Below are 23,386 nucleotides of genomic sequence, written 5' to 3' on the forward strand. Positions count from 1 at the left end.
GATGTATTTCAATGCCTACCTTCAAACTCAGTGCCTCTTTGCTTGACATCATGGGAAAATCAAAAGAAATCAGCCAAGTCCTCAGAAAGAAAAATGTAGACCTCCACAAGACTGGTTCATCCTTGGGAGCAATTTCCAAATGCCTGAAGGTACCACATTCATCTGTACAAACAATACTACACAAGTATAAACACCATGGGACCACACAGCCGTCATACTGCTCAGGAAGGAGACGTCTCCTAACGTACTTTGGTGCGAAAAGTGCAAATCAATCACAGAACAACAGCAAAGGACCTTGTGAAGATGCTGGAGGAAACAGGTACAAAAGTATCTATGTCTACAGTAAAACGCGTCCTATATTGACATAACCTGAAAGGCCGCTCAGCAAGGAAGAAGCCACTGCTCCAAAACCGCCATAAAAAAGCTAGACTACGGTTTGCAACTGCACATGGGGACAGATCTAACTTTTTGGAGAAATGTCCTCTGGTCTGATGAAACAAAAATGGCCAACTGTTTGACCATAATAACCATCGTTATGTTTGGAGGAAAAGGGGGGATGCTTGCAAGCCAAAGAACAACATCCCAACTATGAAGCACAGGGGTGGCAACATCATGTTGTGGGCGTTCTTTGCTGCAGGAGGGTCTGGTGCACTTCACAAAATAGATGGCATCATGAGGTAGGAACATTATGTGGATATATTGAAGAAACATCTCAAGACATCAGTCAGGAAGTTAATGCTTGGTTGCAAATGGGTCTTCCAAATGGACAATGACACCAAGCATACTTCCAAATTTTATTTTACTTGGCAAGTCAGTTAAGAACAAATTCTTATCTTTTTCAATGACGGCCTAGGAACAGTGGGTTAACTGCCTGTTCAGGGGCAGAACAACAGATTTGTACCTTGTCAGCTCAGGGGTTTGAACTTGCAACCTTCCAGTTACTAGTCCAACACTTTAACCACTAGGCTACCCTGTCCCCCAAAGCTGTGGCAAAATGGCTTAAGGACAACAAAGTCAATGTATTGGAGTGGCCATCACAAAGCCCTGACCTCAATCCTATGGAAAATCTGTGGGCAGAACTGAAAAAGCGTATGCGAGCAAGGAGGCCTACAAACCTGTCTCAGTTACACCAGCTCTATCAGGACGAATGGCCCGAAATTCACCCAACTTATTGTGGGAAGCTTGTGGAAGGCTAACCGAAACGTTTGACCCAAGTTAAACAACTTAAAGGCAATGCTACCAAATACTAATTGAGTGAATGTAAACTTCTGACCCACTGGGAATGTGATGAAAGAAATGAAAGCTGAAATAAATCATTCTCTCTACTATTATTCTGACATTTCTCATTCTTAAAATAAATAGGTGATCCTAACTGACCTAAGACAGGGAATTTCTACTCTGGTTAAATGTCAGGAATTGTGAAAAACTGAGTTTAAATTTATTTTGCTAAGGTGTATGTAAACTTCCGATTTCAACTGTAGTAGTACTTACTTACTTACTTATTGTGTTCTTCATATTATTTTTATTTCTAGTGTTTTTTTCTAGTATTACATTGTTATTGATTATTGCATTATTGAGTTTTGAGTTTCAAAAAAGTCATTACACTGTACTTGTGCAGGTGACATTAAACCTTTAAACGTAAAACTATATATACCATGAGAAAGTGTTTGCACTCTAATTTTCTCTACTTTTGCATATTTTTGATACTGAATTTTATCAGATCTTCATCCAAAACCTAATAGTATATATAGGGAACCTGAGTGAACAAGCTTACAGTATTTCATTTATTTCATAAACCTTTTTATGTTTTTATTTGATTTAACCTTAATTTTACTAGACACATTAGTTAAAAACAAATTCTGCTACTACTTATTAAAACGTAATAAGTAGTAGCAAAGTTGCTAATTATGTAAAGTTGTCAATGATGAACACCCCCAAACATCCACCTTCCTTTCGTTTTTGCTTGAAGGTTACAAACACCAAAAGTAACATATCATACTCATTTGAGAAGCTAGGATACATTTACTATGTTACGTCTAGCCTATGTTACCAGGCTGTGCATGGCGAGAACAATTTCAATACGCAGGCGCAGCATAGCAATCTGACGTTGGGAGCAATGCACCTTTCGCATTTTCTCCCTCCAGATGGAATAACCATAACAGATCGAAAAGGCAGCGGGACTGGGGGGGAAGACTGATGTGAAAGGAGATTTCTAGAAGGACAAGAAGATAAACGCACTCTTGGAAAAAACAACCAATGGAAGAGGTGAAAATAAGCTGTTCAAAAGTCCTTGCAATGATCCGTTTTGCAAACGTTTATTCGTTGTGAAAAGGGACATTCTGGAAATTATGAATCAAGGATAGCAGTAGTCACATTTAACAGCTGCATGGCTGTCCAAAGCGCAAACATGAAAGGATGACATGGAAATCAGAACAGCCGACTGAAAGACTACTGCTTTCTCACGCTCATATAGATGGAGAGACAGTGCTTGTGAACGATGTATACTGGAAGAGAGATGAACATTAGGTAGCGTCGGTAAATATCCAAGGAAACTGGAAGGAAAGTGGACAGTAAAGAATAGCTGGTGGGGAGCTGTCAAAAGGATGGATTTTAGCGTACTACGGAATCTCATCAGTAGATACGTAAGTAGCGGATCGATAAACGCCAGTATGTTTGCGTTGCATTTCAGTAACATCATCCGCAACTGGCATTCTGTTACATATTTGTTACAATGTAACAATGTAGACTTGTTGAAACAGGGACGTGAGTTTTGTAGGTTATTTTTTCAAGTTGTTTGAGTCGGGGGTTTGTTAATGTTTGATGACAAACATGTGATCAAAGGTTTTTCACACCTAAACGGCAGTCCATTTACGAGCTCGCGCCAGGCTCCGGTAACCATAACATGTCATCCGGTAGCCGTTTTCGAGCTGTATGTCGAATGTGCCAGAAAGGTCCAGACGGATGCATTGGAAGAGTGTGTGGAATAGGAATACAGATCAACTTGGCTGGTCCATTTATTGTGCTTTTGAAGAACAAGCTTTACAGGTTCTTGTTCGTTCATTCCCAGAGGCCAGCAACAACACACCTGATCTAACTGTCTAATCAAACTGCACTTTATCTTCAATCAGGTGTGTTGGTGCAGGACAAGACAGAAACGCTGCAAGTCCTTTCTCTCTCACTCTTAACACACACACACACACACACACACACACACACACACACACACACACACACACACACACACACACACACACACACACACACACACACACACACACACACACACACACACACACACACACACACACACACACAGTGAGACATGGTTAAGAGTGTAAAAGTATTTCTAATGGCTTATGATTGACAGTTATTAGTAAGCGTTACCAAAGAGACCAACTAAAAGGGCGAGAGAAAAAGATAGATACCGAAAGAGAAAGAGGCCAACTGAATGCATTCAACTGAAATGCGTCTTCAGCATTTAACCCACCACTTCTGAATCAGAGAGGTGCGGGGCGCTGACTTAATCGACATTCACATCATCGGTGCCCAGGGAACAATGGGTTAACTGCCTTTCTAGAGAGAGAGATTACTTGACACATTCATTTTTTTTAAACGAAAAACAGAGCAAACTAGAATGCTTTTTGGCCCTTAACAGAGAGAACACAGTGGCAGAATACCTGACCACTGTGACTGGCCCATAACAGAGAGTACATAGTGGCAGAATACCTGACCACTGTGACTGGCCCTTAACAGAGAGAACACAGTTGCAGAATACCTGACCACTGTGACTGGCCCATAACATAGAGTACATAGTGGCAGAATACCTGACCACTGTGACTGGCCCTTAACAGAGAGTACATAGTGGCAGAATACCTGACCACTGTGACTGGCCCATAACATAGAGTACATAGTGGCAGAATACCTGACCACTGTGACTGGACCTTAACAGAGAGTACATAGTGGCAGAATACCTGACCACTGTGACTGGCCCTTAACAGAGAGAACACAGTGGCAGAATACCTGACCACTGTGACTGGCCCTTAACAGAGAGGACAGAGTGGCAGAATACCTGACCACTGTGACTGGCCCTTAACAGAGAGAACACAGTGGCAGAATACCTGACCACTGTGACTGGCCCATAACATAGAGTACATAGTGGCAGAATACCTGACCACTGTGACTGGCCCTTAACAGAGAGTACATAGTGGCAGAATACCTGACCACTGTGACTGGCCCATAACATAGAGTACATAGTGGCAGAATACCTGACCACTGTGACTGGACCTTAACAGAGAGTACATAGTGGCAGAATACCTGACCACTGTGACTGGCCCTTAACAGAGAGAACACAGTGGCAGAATACCTGACCACTGTGACTGGCCCTTAACAGAGAGGACAGAGTGGCAGAATACCTGACCACTGTGACTGACCCTTAACAGAGAGTACACAGTGGCAGAATACCTGACCATTGTGACTGGCCCTTAACAGAGAGAACACAGTGGCAGAATACCTGACCACTGTGACTGGCCCTTAACAGAGAGAACACAGTGGCAGAATACCTGACCACTGTGACTGGCCCTTAACAGAGAGTACACAGTGGCAGAATACCTGACCACTGTGACTGGCCCTTAACAGAGAGTACACAGTGGCAGAATACCTGACCTAGTGGTTAGAGTGTTGGGCTAGTAACCGGAAGGTTGCAAGTTCAAACCCCCGAGCTGACAAGGTACAAATCTGCCGTTCTGCCCATGAACAGGCAGTTAACCCACTGTTCCTAGGCCGTCATTGAAAATAAGAATTTGTTCTTAACTGACTTGCCTAGTTAAATAAAGGTAAAATAAAAAATAAAAAAATAAAATAGCGGGGTGAACAGGCAGTGGCTCGGGTGGGTGTTGTCCTTGATGATCTTTATGGCCTTCCTGTAACATCGGGTGGTGTAGGTGTCCTGGAGGGCAGGTAGTTTGCCCCCGGTGATACGTTGTGCAGACCTCACTACCCTCTGGAGAGCCTTACGGTTGTGGGCGGAGCAGTTGCCGTACCAGGCGGTGATACAGCCCGCCAGGATGCTCTCGATTGTGCATCTGTAGAAGTTTGGGAGTGCTTTTGGTGACAAGCCGAATTTCTTCAGCCTCCTGAGGTTGAAGAGGCCCTGCTGCGCCTTCTTCACGATGCTGTCTGTGTGAGTGGACCAATTCAGTTTGTCTGTGATGTGTATGCCGAGGAACTTAAAACTTACTACCCTCTCCACTACTATTCCATCGATGTGGATAGGGGGGTGTTCCCTCTGCTGTTTCCTGAAGTCCACAATCATCTTAGTTTTGTTGACGTTGAGTGTGAGGTTATTGTCCTGACACCACACTCCGAGGGCCCTCACCTCCTCCCTGTAGGCCGTCTCGTCGTTGTTGGTAATCAAGCCTACCACTGTTGTGTCGTCCGCAAACTGGATGATTGAGTTGGAGGCGTGCGTTGCCGCGCAGTCGTGGGTGAACAGGGAGTACAGGAGAGGGCTCAGAACGCACCCTTGTGGGGCCCCAGTGTTGAGGATCAGCGGGGTGGAGATGTTGTTGCCTACCCTCACCACCTGGGGGCGGCCCGTCAGGAAGTCCAGTACCAAGTTGCACAGGGCGGGGTCAAGACCCAGGGTCTCGAGCTTGATGTCGAGCTTGGAGGGTACTATGGTGTTAAATGCCGAGCTGTAGTCGATAAACAGCATTCTCACATAGGTATTCCTCTTGTCCAGATGGGTTAGGGCAGTGTGCAGTGTGGTTGAGATTGCGTCGTCTGTGGACCTATTTGGGCGGTAAGCAAATTGGAGTGGGTCTAGGGTGTCAGGTAGGGTGGAGGTGATATGGTCCTTGACTAGTCGCTCAAAGCACTTCATGATGACGGAAGTGAGTGCCTCGGGGCGGTAGTCGTTTAGCTCAGTTACCTTAGCTTTCTTGGGAACAGGAACAATGGTGGCCCTCTTGAAGCATGTGGGAACAGCAGACTGGTATAGGGATTGATTGAATATGTCCGTAAACACACCAGCCAGCTGGTCTGCGCATGCTCTGAGGGCGCGACTGGGGATGCCGTCTGGGCCTGCAGCCTTGCGAGGGTTAACACGTTTAAATGTTTTATACTCACCTCGGCTGCAGTGAAGGAGAGACCGCATGTTTCCGTTGCAGGCCGTGTCAGTGGCACTGTATTGTCCTCAAAGCGGGCAAAAAAGTTATTTAGTCTGCCTGGGAGCAAGACATCCTGGTCTGTGACTGAGCTGGATTTCATCTTGTAGTCTGTGATTGACTGTAGACCCTGCCACATACCTCTTGTGTCTGAGCCGTTGAATTGAGATTCTACTTTGTCTCTATACTGACGCTTAGCTTGTTTGATAGCCTTACGGAGGGAATAGCTGCACTGTTTGTATTCGGTCATACTACCAGTCACCTTGCCCTGATTCAAAGCAGTGGTTCGCGCTTTCAGTTTCACGCGAATGCTGCAATCAATCCACGGTTTGTGGTTAGGGAATGTTTTAATCGTTGCTATGGGAACGACATCTTCAACGCACGTTCTAATGAACTCGCACACCGAATCAGCGTATTCGTCAATGTTGTTGCCTGACGCAATACGAAACATGTCCCAGTCCACGTGATGGAAGCAGTCTTGGAGTGTGGAATCATACACTACAGTTGAGGAACAATGGGAAAGTAATTTTGCTTTTAAAGTTAATAAACTTGTAAACTCACTTTTGAGAAAATGACCATAGAATATTTTGGTACTACTATTCGTCTTTGTCTACACCCATTCAGCATCGTACACACCCTCTTAATTAAGCCTTAGCCCCACCCATCTCCTTAAGGGATGATCGGAGAGTTCTGTCCTAACAACAGCTTGTGTGCTTGACTGCTAACTTGCTAGCTACTTCCAGACACAAATGACAGAACAGCTCACTGAACATTACTCCCACTAGCAGAACTGGTTAGGCTGTTATGTTATCCAGAGCTTTGTTGACTGCAACTGTGCTGTCAGATTGTCCGTTAGTAAATTCAAAATGTGTCGCTCTCGGACTGTTCAGAGCGCATACCGGACACTCTGGCCAATGAGTAGGGTTGTTCCGAATGTTCTGACCTCACAACGGCAGTCAAGCACCCAAACTAACTGGCTCACGTTGGCTAGCTTGCTAGCTACTTTCAGACACATAATGAGAGAACACACCACTCTAACCATTTTATCCAGAGCATTGGTGACTGTAACTGTGTTGCTGGCAACAATTTAATTACACTATTTTGCCGACGTTTACTGACACCGGCCATATTCAACAGTTGTTGGGCGTTTGTAAATTCATCAGTTATTCAGAGCTCTGGCACACTCAGACATGAGTGCTCTGAAATCTGAGTAGATGGTCAGACTGAATTTACGAGTGCACCTGAAATGTTACTTGCATAGTGGAGTCTTTTGTTAAGACATGTAGCTAGCTAGGTAGGTAAACAGTGAACCATAATCCCAACTCATGATGTTACTACTACCCTTCATGAATCTACAAGTATCTAACCAACCATGTTCAATGTTAGCTAGCTACCATTGGGCTATAGCTAGCCAAGCAAATAATTCTTTCTGTTTAAATTAGAAATGTGTAATATCTGAAAATGTAGCTATCTTACCCGTATACATAATTCATGGATGGATGCGTCTCCTGTCGGATGCCATGGTTGACCTTAGTTTGAAGATGTAATCCAGAGACAGGTGTTTTCTCCATCTCCTTAGCTATCATACTCAAATTCCACTGATTTCAAAACTCTGTGGGTGTAGACAATTGCAACACTTATGCAATTTTAATACACAATACATTGTTTTAAAGCGTGTTAGACAGGATTACCTAGACATACCAGGTCAAATAGACAGAAGCGGGCTATATGGCAGACCAATCCAAACTCATCTCTCGGCATGTCCAGCCCACTCATTATCTCAGCCAATCATGGCTAGCGGGAAAGTTGCTGACTTTTTCTGTGGCTAAACCTACTTGGCTCGTAATTTAACAATTTATTCGTATTTACAGATGGCATACAAGTTTGTTAAGGCACATTAAAGTTTACATGTTCCAGAAGGTATTTCTGCCAAAACATGCATTTTGAATTGAAAAAAAAGTTTATGTTCAAATGGCTCTCCTGTGAAGTAGTGACCAGTGACATACGCCTAGTTTCCTGAAATGGGTCACATATTCATGTTTATTTATTTTCCCTTTTGTACTCAAACTATTTCCAAATCATTATCACACTGTACAGAGCCATAATGACATTTGAAATGTGTCAATTCCTTTGAAACTTGTGAGTGTAATGTTTACTGTTCATTTTTTATTGTTTATTTTACATTTGTTTATTATCTTTTTCACTTGCTTTGGTAATGTAAACGTATGTAAAGCCCTTTGAATTGATTTGAGAGGAGAAACGGAGAGAAAGCAGAGCAGGAAATGGTTGAGTTGATGAGCATCAGTTACATTATTACCGATCAGCACGCTAATGTCACTGCCATTAACACAGCTGTCTATCTGCACAGACAGGAAGCAGCTGGAAGATAAAGAGAAACAGAAATAGAAAGCATGCTTCTGACTTATTTGTCTTAAATTCTAACCTATTCCCTACGTAGTGCACTGTCATTAAAAAAGGTAGTGAACAGAGTTGAAAGGTTCAAATAGTAATCAGACAGTCAAGCAGTATGTGGTGCACTATAGGGAAAAGCGTTTGGATGAGCTGTGGTCCTATAGAGAGAGGCTAATAATATATATATATATTTCACCTTTATTTAACCAGGTAGGCTAGTTGAGAACAAGTTCTCATTTACAACTGCGACCTGGCCAAGATAAAGCATAGCAGTGTGAACAGACAACAACACAGAGTTACACATGTAAACAATAAACAAGTCAATAACACAGTAGAAAAAAAATAGTCTATATACATTGTGTACAAAAGGCATGAGGAGGTAGGCAAATAATTACAATTTTGCAGATTAACACTGGAGTAATAAATGATCAGATGGTCATGTGCAGGTAGAGATACTGGTGTGCAAAAGAGCAGAAAAGTAAATAAATATAAACAGTATGGGGATGAGGTAGGTAAATTGGGTGGGCTATTCACCGATGAACTATGTACAGCTGCAGAGATCAGTTAGCTGTTCAGATAGCAGATGTTTGAAGTTAGTGAGGGAGATAGAAGTCTCCAACTTCAGCGATTTTTGCAATTCGTTCCAGTCGCAGGCAGCAGAGAACTGGAAGGAAAGGTGGCCAAATGAGGTGTTGGCTTTAGGGATGATCAGTGAGATACACCTGCTGGAGCGCGTACTACGGGTGGGTGTTGCCATTGTGACCAGTGAACTGAGATAAGCGGAGCTTTACCTAGCATGGACTTGTAGATGACCTAGAGCCAGTGGGTCTGGCGACGAATATGTAGCGAGGGCCAGCCGACTAGAGCATACAGGTCGCAGTGGTGGGTGGTATAAGGTGCTTTAGTAACAAAACGGATGGCACTGTGATAAACTGCATCCAGTTTGCTGAGTAGAGTATTGGAAGCTATTTTGTAGATGACATCGCCGAAGTCGAGGATCGGTAGGATAGTCAGTTTTACTAGGGTAAGTTTGGCGGCGTGAGTGAAGGAGGCTTTGTTGCGGAATAGAAAGCTGACTCTAGATTTAATTTTAGATTGGAGATGTTTGATATGAGTCTGGAAGGAGAGTTTACAGTCTAGCCAGACACCTAGGTACTTATAGATGTCCACATATTCCAGGTCGGAACCATCCAGGGTGGTGATGCTAGTCGGGCATGCGGGTGCAGGCAGCGAACGGTTGAAAAGCATGCATTTGGTTTTACTAGCGTTTAAGAGCAGTTGGAGGCCACGGAAGGAGTGTTGTATGGCATTGAAGCTTGTTTGGAGGTTAGATAGCACAGTGTCCAAGGAAGGGCCAGAAGTATACAGAATGGTGTCGTCTGCGTAGAGGTGGATCAGGGAATCGTCCGCAGCAAGAGCAACATCATTGATATATACAGAGAAAAGAGTCGGCCCAAGAATTGAACCCTGTGGTACCCCCATAGAGACTGCCAGAGGACCGGACAACATGTCCTCCGATTTGACACACTGAACTCTGTCTGCAAAGTAGTTGGTGAACCAGGCAAGGCAGTCATTAGAAAAACCGAGGCTACTGAGTCTGCCGATAAGAATATGGTGATTGACAGAGTTGAAATCCTTGGCCAGGTTGATGAAGACGGCTGCACAGTACTGTCTTTTATCGATTGCGGTTATTGTTTAGTACCTTGAGCGTGGCTGAGGTGCACCTGTGACCAGCCCGGAAACCAGATTGCACAGCGGAGAAGGTACGGTGGGATTCGAGATGGTCAGTGATCTGTTTGTTGACTTGGCTTTCGAAGACCTTAGATAGGCAGGGCAGGATGGATATAGGTCTGTAACAGTTTGGTGTCCAGGGTGTCTCCCCCTTTGAAGAGGGGGATGACTGCGACAGCTTTCCAATCGTTGTGGATCTCAAGACGATATGAAAGAGAGGTTGAACAGGCTGGTGATAGGGGTTGCGACAATGGCGGCGGATAGTTTCAGAAATAGAGGGTCCAGATTGTCAAGCCCAGCTGATTTGTACGGGTCCAGGTTTTGCAGCTCTTTCAGAACATCTGCTATCTGGATTATGGTAAAGGAGAAGCTGGGGAGGCTTGGGCGAGTAGCTGCGTGGAGGCGGAGCTGTTGGCCGAGGTTGGAGTAGTCAGGCGGAAGGCATGGCCAGCCGTTGAGAATTGCTTGTTGAAGTTTTCGATAATCATGGATTTATCGGTGGTGCCAATGTTACCTAGCCTCAGTGCAGTGGGCAGCTGGGAGGAGGTGCTCTTGTTCTCCATGGACTTTACAGTGTCCCAGAACTTTTTGGAGTTAGAGCCACAGGATGCAAATTTCTGCTTGAAGAAGCTGGCCTTTGCTTTCCTGACTGACTGCATGTATTGGTTCATGAATTCCCTGAACAGTTGCATATCGCGGGGACAATTCGATGCTATTGCAGTCCGCCACAGAATGTTTTTGTGCTGGTCGAGGGCAGTCAGGTCTGGAGTGAAACAAGGGCTATATCTGTTCTTAGTTCTGCATTTTTTGAACGGAGCATGCTTATCTAAGATGGTGAGGAAGTTACTTTTAAAGAATGACCAGGCATCCTTAACTAACGGGATGAGGTCAATATCCTTCCAGGATACCCGGGCCAAGTCAATTAGAAAGGCCTGCTCGCAGAAGTGTTTTAGGGAGTGTTTGACAGTGATGAGGGGTGGTCGTCTGACTGCGGACCCGTAGTGGATACAGGCAATGAGGCAGTGATCGCTGAGATCCTGGTTGAAGACAGCAGAGGTGTATTTGGAGGGCCAGTTGGTCAGGATAACGTCTATGAGGGTGCCCTTGTTTACAGATTTAGGGTTGTACCTGGTGGGTTCCTTGATGATTTGTGTGAGATTGAGGGCATCTAGCTTAGATTGTAGGACTGCCGGGGTGTTAAACATATCCCAGTTCAGGTCACCTAACAGAACAAACTCTGAAGCTCGATGGAGGGCGATCAATTCACAAATGGTGTCCAGGGCACAGCTGGGAGCTGAGGGGCGTCGGTAACAGTGAGAGACTTATTTCTGGAGAGAGTAATTTTTTTAATTAGCAGTTCGAACTGTTTTGATATGGACCTGGAAAGTATGACATTACTTTGCAGGCTATCTCTGCAGTAGACTGCAACTCCTTCCCCTTTGGCAGTTCTATATTGACGGAAAATGTTATAGTTGGGTATGGAGATCTGAGAATTTTTGGTGGCCTTCCTAAGCCAGGATTCACACGGCAAGGACATCAGGGTTGGCAGAGTGTGCTAAAGCAGTGAGTAAAACAAACTTAGGGAGGAGGCTTCTGATGTTGACATGCATGAAACCAAAGCTTTTTTGATCACAGAAGTCAACAAATGAGGGTGCCTGGGGACATGCAGGGCCTGGGTTTACCTCCACATCACCCGCGGAACAGAGGAGGAGTAGTATGAGGGTGCGGCTAAAGGCTATCAAAACTGGTCGCCTCAAGCGTTGGGGACAAAGAATGAAAGGAGCAGATTTCTGGGCATGGTAGAATATATTCAGGGCATAATGCGCAGACAGGGGTATGGTGGGGTGCGGGTATAGCGGAGGTAAACCCAGGCACTGGGTGATGATAAGATGATAAGAGAGGTTGTATCTATAGTTCTCTATAGTTCTCTGGACGTGGAATACCATCTTTATTTCAATCTGCCTGCACAGGGAATCTCTCTAATCAATCTGCCTGCACTGGGAATCTCTCAAATCAATCTGCCTGCACTGGGAATCTCTCTAATCAATCTGCCTGCACTGGGAATCTCTCTAATCAATATGCACTGGGAATCCTGCACTGGGAATCTCTCTAATCAATCTGCCTGCACTGGGAATCTCTCAAATCAATCTGCCTGCACTGGGAATCTCTCTAATCAATCTGCCTGCACTGGGAATCTCTCTAATCAATATGCACTGGGAATCTCTCTAATCAATATGCACTCTCTAATCAATATGTACTGGGAATCTCTCAAATCAATCTGCCTGCACTGGGAATCTCTCTAATCAATCTGCCTGCACTGGGAATCTCTCTAATCAATCTGCCTGCACTGGGAATCTCTCTAATCAATCTGCCTGCACTGGGAATCTCTCTAATCAATCTGCCTGCACTGGGAATCTCTCTAATCAATATGCCTGCACTGGGAATCTCTCTAATCAATCTGCCTGCACTGGGAATCTCTCTAATCAATCTGCCTGCACTGGGAATCTCTCTAATCAATCTGCCTGCAATCTCTCTAATCAATCTGCCTGCACTGGGAATCTCTCTAATCAATCTGCCTGCAACGGGAATCTCTCTAATCAATCTGCCTGCACTGGGAATCTCTCTAATCAATCTGCCTGCACTGGGAATCTCTCTAATCAATCTGCCTGCACTGGGAATCTCTCTAATCAATCTGCCTGCAACGGGAATCTCTCTAATCAATCTGCCTGCACTGGGAATCTCTCTAATCAATCTGCCTGCACTGGGAATCTCTCTAATCAATCTGCCTGCACTGGGAATCTCTCTAATCAATCTGCCTGCACTGGGAATCTCTCTAATCAATCTGCCTGCAATGGGAATCTCTCTAATCAATCTGCCTGCACTGGGAATCTCTCTAATCAATCTGCCTGCACTGGGAATCTCTCTAATCAATCTGCCTGCACGGGGAATCTCTCGAATTGTCTTGTAGGATGTGTATATCTTTCTCTGTCTGCTTCTCTCGGGTTCTGACTCAGTCTCTGAAACCTGTTAGGTTGTAGTGATCTACAGAAAGAGGAGGCAACCTTGGTCCTCCTGGAGCTGCTGTGTGTGTTTCTGTGTGTAGATAGGTGCTTGACTGATGCCCTGCTGGGTGTAATGCCAGGGGAAATCAGATTCACTATTGAGAGGAGTAGAGGAGGCCACTCAGATCACATCTCATCCCTCACTCTCCCTCCCACCCCGCTCATCTCTGTATCACCATGGCAACATGAAGTTGAAGTGGCCATCCACTCTTTCCTATATCAGCTTGATCTTCTAGGCTACAGGTATGCACTTCAGACTGGTGTTGAAAGGTGGGCTCGAGGTGTTTAATATGTCTTGATGACCTCTTCATGTTTTCTTGTGTTGTTATGGACTCATGTGCTCAGCTACTGCCACTGCCCAAGGTGCTCCTGGGAATCCTGTGTCTTATCAAAGGTATGTGGAGCATCCAGCTGGATGTGTCTCTTAGCAAATTCACACAGACCTCAAAGCAGCATCATGTCACATCATCACATGACTGTGTGTGTGGTGCACTGCAGTAGCGGTGCATGGGTACAATCAATGGGGAAGTCCCCCCCCTAAAGCCTTATTACAATCTATGCATTGTGATAATTGCGTTGTTTTCTCTATAACCTGTTAGTTAATATGCCTTGTGACCATGATATTGAAGGCCTAATGGCAGAGACAATAAGAGCTCACAGAATAAATTCAACCACACCTTTGTTGTATCACAGAATAAGATAGCAACCTCTGTCCAGTGAAGTCTACACAGCATACTGCATGTACTGTAACTGACCTACAGCATGGTCAAGCAAGTTAATATTTTCAGACCACTAAACAACTATTGATTAACCACAGAGAGTTATAACAAATCACAAAAAAAACAGGAGCTGCCTCCACTATTCCAGCACCATTTCAACATCAACATTTCAGCATCATCAAATCACCTCTGCTTTGTTTAATACAGCGGCAATTAAAAGATACCAAAAAACTATTTAGTCCAATCAACGTAAGCTAAATATGTGGCTGTCCATGGTTGTGATTTCTGTGTGCACACGCGTTTGTACAAGTAGAAAAACATGTTGACTCACCCGACTTGTAGAGAAACAACAATGCCATCCTCATCTCTTTCATGTTGACGAAACAGTCTATCACTCTGTCATACAGTACACGCTTTTATTTGTTGTCTTTGGCTACATGGCTAAATGTTTGCTCGCTAGTCTAACTTCCATTCATGGGCGACGTTAGCTAGTTAACATTAACCTTCTACATCTAGCTACATATTGAACTTCCATCCTCTCAGTTCAGGGGCAGAACAATGTATGAATTAATGGTTGGATCAGAATCGCTGTTATAATCATAGGCCAGTATGGAGAATTAAGTAAAACCACAAGTCCAAATCCATATCCCCACCCATTTCTAATATAGGAAAGAGACCATTTTGGCTAGCTAGCTAGCTAGCCACCAGACGACAACAACACAACGAGATGCAACAATTCAAGTTTTTCTGTCAATGGTGTATGTTCTCAATGAGTTTGATAAGAGTCACTCCAAATCCAAGCTGGCTTCCCTAGACACTTATTTTTTGGTGCGTCAGGATCATCCACAGTTGAGCTCGCTCAGTTTAGCTCGATGCTGATTGTCCCATTTTTGTAAAAAAAATAGAAAATGTATCAAGGGAGGCCAGATGCTCGCTGACTTCCCTTGCCTTCAATGCTACGGGCGGCAACAATATCATACTCGTTCGGACTAGAGATCGACTGATTATGATTTTTCAACACCGATACCGATTATTTGAGGACCAAAAAAAGCCGATACCGATTAATCGGACGATTTTATTTATTTATTTATTTGTAATAATGACAATTACAACAATGCTGAATGAACACTTATTTTAACTTAATATAATACATCAATAAAAATCAATTTAGCCTCAAATAAATAATGAAACATGTTCAATTTGGTTTAAATAATGCAAAAACAAAGTTTTGGAGAAGAAAGTAAAAGTGCAATATGTGCCATGTAAAAAAGCTAATGTTTGAGTTCCTTGCTCAGAACATGACAACATATGAAAGTTGGTGGTTCCTTTTAACATGAGACTTCAATATTCCAAGGTAATAGGTTTTAGGTTGTAGTTAATATAGTATTTATAGGACTATTTCACTCTATACCATTTGTATTTCATTTACCTTTGACTATTGGATGTTCCTATAGGCACTATAGTATTGCCAGTGTAACAGTATAGATTCCATCCCTCTCCTCGCTTCTACCTGGGCTCGAACCAGGAACACATTGACAACAGCCATACTCGAAGCAGCGTTACCCATCGCTCCACAAAAGCCGCGGCCCTTGCAGAGCAAGGGGAACAACCACTCCAAGTCTCAGAGCAAGTGGCGTTTGAAACGCTATTAGCGCGCACCCCACTAACTAGCTTGCTATTTCACATCGGTTACACCAGCCATTAGGCTGATAGACTTGAAGTCATAAACAGCGCTGTGCTTGTGAAGAGCTGCTGCCAAAATGCACAAAAGTGCTGTTTGAATGAATGCTTACGAGCCTGCTGTTGCCTACCACTGCTCAGTCAGACTTCTCTATCAAATCATAGACTTAATGATAACATAACACACAGAAATACGAGGCTTTGGTTATTAATATGGTCGAATCCGGAAACTATAATTTCGAAAACAAAACATTTATTATTTCAGTGAAATACGCAACCGTTCTGTATTTTATCTAACGGGTGGCATCCCTAAGTCTAAATATTCTTGTTACATTGCACAACCTTCAATGTTATGTCATAATTACGTAAAATTCTGGCAAATTAGTTTGCAATGAGCCAGGCTGCCCAAACTGTTGCATGTACCCTGACTCTGCGTGCAATGAACGCAAGAGAAGTGACACAATTTCACCAGGTTAATATTGCTTGCTAACCTGGATTTCTTTTAACTAAATGTGCATGTCTAAAAATATATACTTCTGTGTGTTGATTTTAAGAAAGGCATTGGTGTTTATGGTTAGGTACAGTCGTCCAACGAATGTGCTTTTTTCGTAAATGTGCTTTTGTTAAATCATTCCCCAGCATTGCATCGATTATATGCAACGCAAGACACGCTAGATAAACTAGTAATATCATCAACCATGTGGAGTTATAACTAGTGATTATGATTGATTGTTTTTTATAAGATAAGTTTAATGCTAGCTAGAAACTTACCTTGGCTTACTGCATTCGCGTAACAGGCAGTCTCCTTGTGGAGTGCAACGAGAGGCAGGTGGTTATAACGTTGGACTAGTTAACTGTAAGGTTGCAAGATTGGATCCCCGGAGCTGACAAGGTGAAAATCTGTTGTTCTGCCCCTGATTAAGGCAGTTAACCCACCTTTCCTAGGCCATCATTGAAAATAAGAACGTGTTCTTAACTGACTTGCCTAGTAAAATAAAGGTATAAAAAAATCAGCGCCCAAAAATACAGATTTCCGATTGTTATGAAAACTTGAAATCGGCCCTAATTAATTGGCCATTCCGATTAATCGGTCGACCTCTAGTTTGGACTAGACGGCATCAGATGGATGGAGTACAAGTAGAGTGACACAGGGGCACTCTTTCGCTTGCTTGGATGCTTTCTCCTGTGAGATACATTTAGCCTCTTGCGAATTTAAGGAAAATGATAAAACACAGAGAGACAAAAGTTAAATAATTGTATTTTTTATATTTTTCCTGGTCAATTTTTTGGGGGAGAAACCTGTCTTCCCTTGGCATCCATGAAAACACGTCACTGATGCACAGCTTTTTGCTGTTGTTAATTTTAACCCCCCATGCTGGCACCCTAACTCTGTCCTGTGAATACCTGAGATAACATGAGTTATGAGTGGAAATTCTCTGCGTGTGTGTACGTTCATGCACCTCTCCCTCCATACTACTAAAGAAGGAAAACAGTAAGAGAATGTATTGCTAATTATGTCTATTTCCAGAACAGCCGTCTCAACTATAGCCTCTTCTTGTTCTTTTCTGCAAAACGACCCCCTCCGGTTCCAACCTTATATAACTGGTTTAGGGTTTCACCTGAGCCGTTGGTGGGAATGGATGCTTGATGGTGGTGGGAATGGATGCTTGATGGTGGTGGGAATGGATGCTTGACGGTGGTGGGAATGGATGCTTGATGGTGGTGGGAATGGATGCTTGATGGTGGTGGGAATGGATGCTTGACGGTGGTGGGAATGGATGCTTGGCGGTGGTGAGAATGGATGCTTGATGGTGGTGGGAATGGATGCTTGACGGTGGTGAGAATGGATGCTTGACGGTGGTGGGAGTGGGTGCTTGACTGTGTGTGAAAGTGATCGTTTGAGTAGATGTCACTTAGTGTGTGTAATGCTACGTGTCATGGCCTCTTTTTACATGGGTGTTAGTGTGTGTCTAAGTGCATGTTAGTGTGTGTTGTGTTGTGTGTGTGTGTGTGTGTGTGTGTAAGCGTCTAAGTGTTGTGTGTGTGTTAGTGTGTGTTGTGTGGGTTAGTGTGTATGTAGGTGTCTGAGTACGTGTTAGCGTGTGTGTGTGTGTGTGTGTGTGTGTACGTGTTAGCATGTGTTTTGTGTCTAAGTGTCTAAGTACGTGTTAGCCTGTGTGTGTGTTAGTGTGTGTTGTGTGGGTTAGTGTGTGTGTAAGTGTCTAAGTGCGTGTTAGCGTGTGCTGTGTGTTGTGTGTGTGTAAGTGTCTAAATGTGTGTGTTGTGTGTGTGTGTGTGTGTGTGTGGTGTTGGGTCCACTCCCTCCTGTAGCATGTTGTTTTGTAGGCTGGTAATAATAGTGGTATATTGCCTGCCTGCTGTTGACTGGTGCTGGGCAGAGAGAGGTGTGTGTGTGTGTAAGCGTCTAAGTGTTGTGTGTGTGTGTGTGTGTGTGTGTGTGTGTGTGTGTGTACGCGAGGAGGAGTGCTTGAGAGTGGGGGATGCTGTTCACTTTTTGTTTATTGTCTATTTCACTTGCTTTGGCAATGTAAGCATATATTTCCCATGCCAATAAAGCCTCTTCAATTGAATTGAAATACAGCGGAAGATGGACAGCGGGACACGGACACAGGGACACAAATCTAAATGTAAAAGAATGGAATTAACAAATGTATAAATATTAGGACTCGCAATGTCGAAGTGGCATCGACGAAAATACAATAGAATACAGTATATACATATGAAATTAGTAAAACAGTATGTAAACATAATTAAAATGGAAAGTGTTTCATTATTAAAGTGACCAGTGATATCATGTCTATGTACATAGGGCAGCAGCCTCTAAGGTGCACGGTTGAGTAACTGGCTGGTAGCCGGCTAGTGAGTCGAAGAACGAAGAACACTAAGGCAACCTGCCTAAATGACTACCAACCCGTAGCACTCACGTCTGTAGCCATGAAGTGCTTTGAAAGGCTGGTCATGGCTCACATCAACACCATCATCCCAGAAACCCTAGACACACTCCAATTTGCATAGCCCAATAGATCCACAGATGATGCAATCTCTATTGCACTCCATACTGCCCTTTCCCACCTGGACATAGGGAATACCTATGTGAGAATGCTGTTCATTGACTACAGCTCAGCGTTCAACACCATAGTGCCCTGAAAGCTCATCAATAAGCTAAGGACCCTGGGACTAAACACCTCCCTCTGCAACTGGATCCTGGACTTCCTGACGGGCCGCCCCAAGGTGGTAAGGGTAGGTAACAACACATCCGCCATGCTGATCCTCATCACGGGGTCCCCTCAGGGGTGCATGCTCAGTCCCCTCCTGTACTCCCTGTTCACTCGTGACTGCATGGTCAGGCACGATTCCAACACCATCATTAAATTTGCCAATGACACAACAGTGGTAGGCCTAATCACCGACAATACAGCCTATAGGGAGGAGGTCAGAGACATGGCTGAGTGGTGCCAGGACAAAAACCTTTCTCTCACCGTGATCAAGACAATGGTGTAGAACCTCAGGTTCTACAGCTGCAGCATTGAGAGCATCCTGACTGCGGTTGTGGGCGGTGCATTTGCCGTACCAGGCGGTGATGCAGCCCGACAGGATGCTCTCAATGGTGCATCTGTAAAAGTTTGTGAGGGTCTTAGGGGCCAAGCCAAATTTATTCAGCCTCCTGAGGTTGAAGAAGCGCTGTTGTGCCTCTTTCACCACACTGTCTGTGTGGGTGGACTATTTCAGATTGTCAGTGACATGTACACAGAGGAACTTGAAGCTTTCCACCTTCTACACTGCTGTCCCATTGATGTGGATGGGCATGCTTCCTCTGCTGTCTCCTGAAGTCCATGATCAGCTCCTTCGTTTGTTGATGTTAAGGGAGAGGTTATTTTCATGGCACCACTCCACTAGGGGCGGCAGGGTAGCCTAGTGGTTAGAGCGTTGGACTAGTACCCGGTAGGTTGCAAGTTCAAACCTCCGAGCTGACAAGGTACAAATCTGTCGTTCTTCCCCTGAACAGACAGTTAACCCACTGTTCCTGTTCACTCAAAATAAGAATTTGTTCTTAACTGACTTGCCTAGTTAAAAAAAGGTTCCTCCCTTTAGGCTGTCTTGTCATTGTTGGTAATCAGGCCTACTACTGTTGTATCGTCTGCACACTTGATGATTGAATTGCGTGGCCATGCAGTCATGGGTGAACAGGGAGTACAGAAGGAAGCTGAGCACACACCCTTGTGGGGGCCCTGTGTTGAGGATCAGCGTAGTGGAGGTGTTGTTTGCCTACCTTTACCACCTGGGGGCGGCCTGTCAGGAAGTCCAGGACCCAGTTGCACAGGGCGTGGTTTAGATCTAGGGCCCTGAGCTTTATGATGAGCTTGGAGGGTACTATGGTGTTGAAAGCAGAGCTGCAATAACAGCCTTCTTACATAGGTATTCCTCTTGTCCAGATGGGATAGGGCAGTTTGTAGTGCAATGGTGATTGCAATTGTGTGTGGATCTATTGGGGCATTATGGAAATTGGTCTAGGGTTTCAGGTAAGGTGGAGGTGATATGATCCTTAACAAGCCTCTCAAAGCACTTCATGATGACAGAAGTGAGTGCTACGGGTTGATAGTAATTTAGCTCAGATACCTTTTGCTTTGTTGGGTACAGAAACAATGGTGGACATTTTGAAGCAAGTGGGGACAGCAGACTGGGATAGGGGGAGATTGAAGATGTCCGTAAACACTCCAGCCAGCTGGTCTGTGCATGCTCTGAGGACGCGGCTAGGGATGCCGCCTGGGCCGGCAGCCTTTCGAGGTTTAACACGCTAAAATGTATTACTCACGTCGGCCACGGAGAACGAGAGCCCACAGTCTCAGGTTGCGGTTTGCGTCAGTGGCACCGTGTTATCCTCAAAGCAGGCGAAGATATGTTTAGCTTGTCCGGGAGCAAGATGTTGGTGTCCGCGACATGGCTGGTTTTCCCAATCTAATCTGTGATTGTCTGGAGTCCCTGCTACATACGTCTCATGTCTGAGCCGTTGAATTGCAACTCCACTTTGTCTCTGTACTGAAGTTTTGCTTGTTTGATTGCCTTACGGTGGGCAATACTGCACTGTTTGTATTCAACCATTTTCCTAGTCACCTTGCCATGATTTGCGCTTTCAGTTTTGCGCGAATGCTAACATCTATCCACGGTTTTTGGTTTGGGTAGGTTTTAATAGTCACGGTGGAAACAACATCCCAAATACAGTGATGAACTCCATCACGGTGTCTGTGTATACGTCAGTTTTATTCTCAGAGGCAACCCGGACAATATCCTATTCTGCGTGATCAAAACAACCTTGAAGCATGGATTCCGATTGGTCAGACCAGCGTTGAATAGACCTTAGCACAGGTACTTCCTGTTTGAGTTTCTGCCTATAGGAAGGCAGGAGCAGAATGTCGTGATCTGATTTGCCGAAGGGAGGGTGGGGGAGGGCCTTGTAGCCATCCCGGAAGGGAGAGTAACAATGGTCAAGAGTTTTTGAAGCGAGAGTACTACAGGCAACGTGTTGATAGAAATTCAGTAGCGTTTTCCTCAAATTTGCTTTCTTAAAATCCCCAGCTACAATAAATGCGGCCTCAGGATATGTGGTTTTCAGTTTGCACAAAGTCCAGTGTAGTTCCTTGAGGGCCATCGTGGTATCGTCTTGAAGGGGAATATACAAGGCTCTAACTATAACCGAAGAGAATTCTCATGCGATGTAATATGGTTGGCATTTGATTGTGAGGTATTCTAGGCTGGGTGACGAAAAGGAATTGAGTTTTTTGTACATTATCATAATCACATCATGAGTAGTTCATCATGAAATATACACCTCTGCCTTTCTTCTTCCCGGAGAGTTCTTTATTGCTGTCTGCGCAATGTACTGAGAACCCAGCTGGATGTATGTACGGGGAAAATATATCCGGAGAGAGCCATGATTCTGTGAAACAGAGTATGTTTCAGTCCCTGATGTCTCTCTGGAAGGAGATCCTCGCCCTGAGCTCGTCTACTTAGTCCATGGACTGAACATTAGCAAGTAATATACTCAGAAGCGGAGGATGGTGTGCACGCCTCCTGAGTCGGACTAGAATTCCAATCCGAATGCCTCTTCTCCGCCGGCGGTGTCTTGGAGCAGCCTCTGGGATAAGTTCAATAGCCTTGTGTGGGTAAGAACAAAGAATCCACATTGGGAAAGTTGTATTTCTGGTCTGAATATGTATTGAGTTACCACCGCTCTGATATCCAACATTTATTTCCGGCTGAATGTTATAACAAAAAAAACATTCTTGGCTAATTAATGTAAGAATCAGCACACACAAAAAACATACTGCTACGCTGCTTAGGAGCTAGAAGAAGAGCTGCCATGTCAGTCAGCACCATCTTCAAAAAGGTCTATATTGATGTTATGTCCTGCGTGGTGTTTAAATAGCAGGTCTATATTGATGTTATGTCCTGCGTGGTGTTTATATAGCAGGTCTACATTGATGTTATGTCCTGCATGGTGTTTATATAGCAGGTCTACATTGATGTTATGTCCTGCATGGTGTTTATATAGCAGGTCTATATTGATGTTATGTCCTGCGTGGTGTTTATATAGCAGGTCTACATTGATGTTATGACCTGCATGGTGTTTATATAGCAGGTCTACATTGATGTTATGTCCTGCATGGTGTTTATATAGCAGGTCTACATTGATGTTATGTCATGTGTGGTGTTTATATAACAGGTCTACATGGATGTTATGACCTGCATGGTGTTTATATAGCAGGTCTACATTGATGTTATGTCATGCCTGGTGTTTCTAGCAGGTCTACATTGATGTTATGTGCTGTTTCCTGTCATCGTGGAAACAGATCTGTCTGTCTGGACAGACATCTACTCACTCTCTCATTCTCCCCCCTCCTGTCATAGAAGTAGACCTGTTTTACATATAAAGTCAATATCAGGTACTATTGTACTACTACTGTACTGCTACTACTACTGCTACTACTACAACACTCATTCTTTGAAGACACAGCTTTTGTCTCTCCTCTCCTTTTTGGTGGCTGCCTGCTGTGTTGCCATGACGATTAATGACAGATCAGTGGAAGACAACATGAGTGTGGTGCAGAGATTGTAACTGTGGCTGTATCGCTGCTCAGAGACAGACACACAGACACAGATAGACAGACACGCAGACACAGATAGACAGACACACAGACACAGATAGACAGACACACAGACACACAGACACAGATAGACAGACACACAGACACAGATAGACAGACACGCAGACACACAGACACAGATAGACAGACACACAGACACAGATAGACAGACACACAGACACAGATAGACAGACACATATAGACAGACACACAGACACATATAGACAGACACACAGACACAGATAGACAGACACAGACACAGACACACAGACACAGATAGACAGACACACAGACACAGATAGACAGACACAGATAGACAGACACACAGACACAGATAGACAGACACACAGACACAGATAGACAGACACACAGACACAGATAGACAGACACACAGACACAGATAGACAGACACAGATAGACAGACACACAGACACAGATAGACAGACACGCAGACA

The 23,386-nt window shown here is 44.3% G+C and overlaps 2 protein-coding genes across 2 annotated transcripts in view; one reads left to right on the top strand and one right to left on the bottom strand.

Annotated features, from left to right (window-relative positions):
• The window catches only part of LOC135519031 (CRACD-like protein), a 555,588-nt gene that overhangs the window by 359,607 nt on the left and 172,595 nt on the right, over positions 1-23,386 (bottom strand). The gene's annotated exons all lie outside the window — the stretch shown is intronic.
• LOC135519030 (phospholipid-transporting ATPase IH-like) overlaps positions 2,082-23,386 on the top strand; it is a 90,308-nt gene continuing 69,003 nt past the window's right edge. Inside the window, exon 1 of the mRNA XM_064944061.1 lies at positions 2,082-2,642. Within this exon, the coding sequence (XP_064800133.1) occupies positions 2,604-2,642 (39 nt within the window). The 5' untranslated portion in view covers positions 2,082-2,603. The remainder of the gene's footprint in view (positions 2,643-23,386) is intronic.

Source organism: Oncorhynchus masou, chromosome 29, assembly GCF_036934945.1.
Source record: "Oncorhynchus masou masou isolate Uvic2021 chromosome 29, UVic_Omas_1.1, whole genome shotgun sequence".
Taxonomy (NCBI): domain Eukaryota; kingdom Metazoa; phylum Chordata; class Actinopteri; order Salmoniformes; family Salmonidae; genus Oncorhynchus; species Oncorhynchus masou.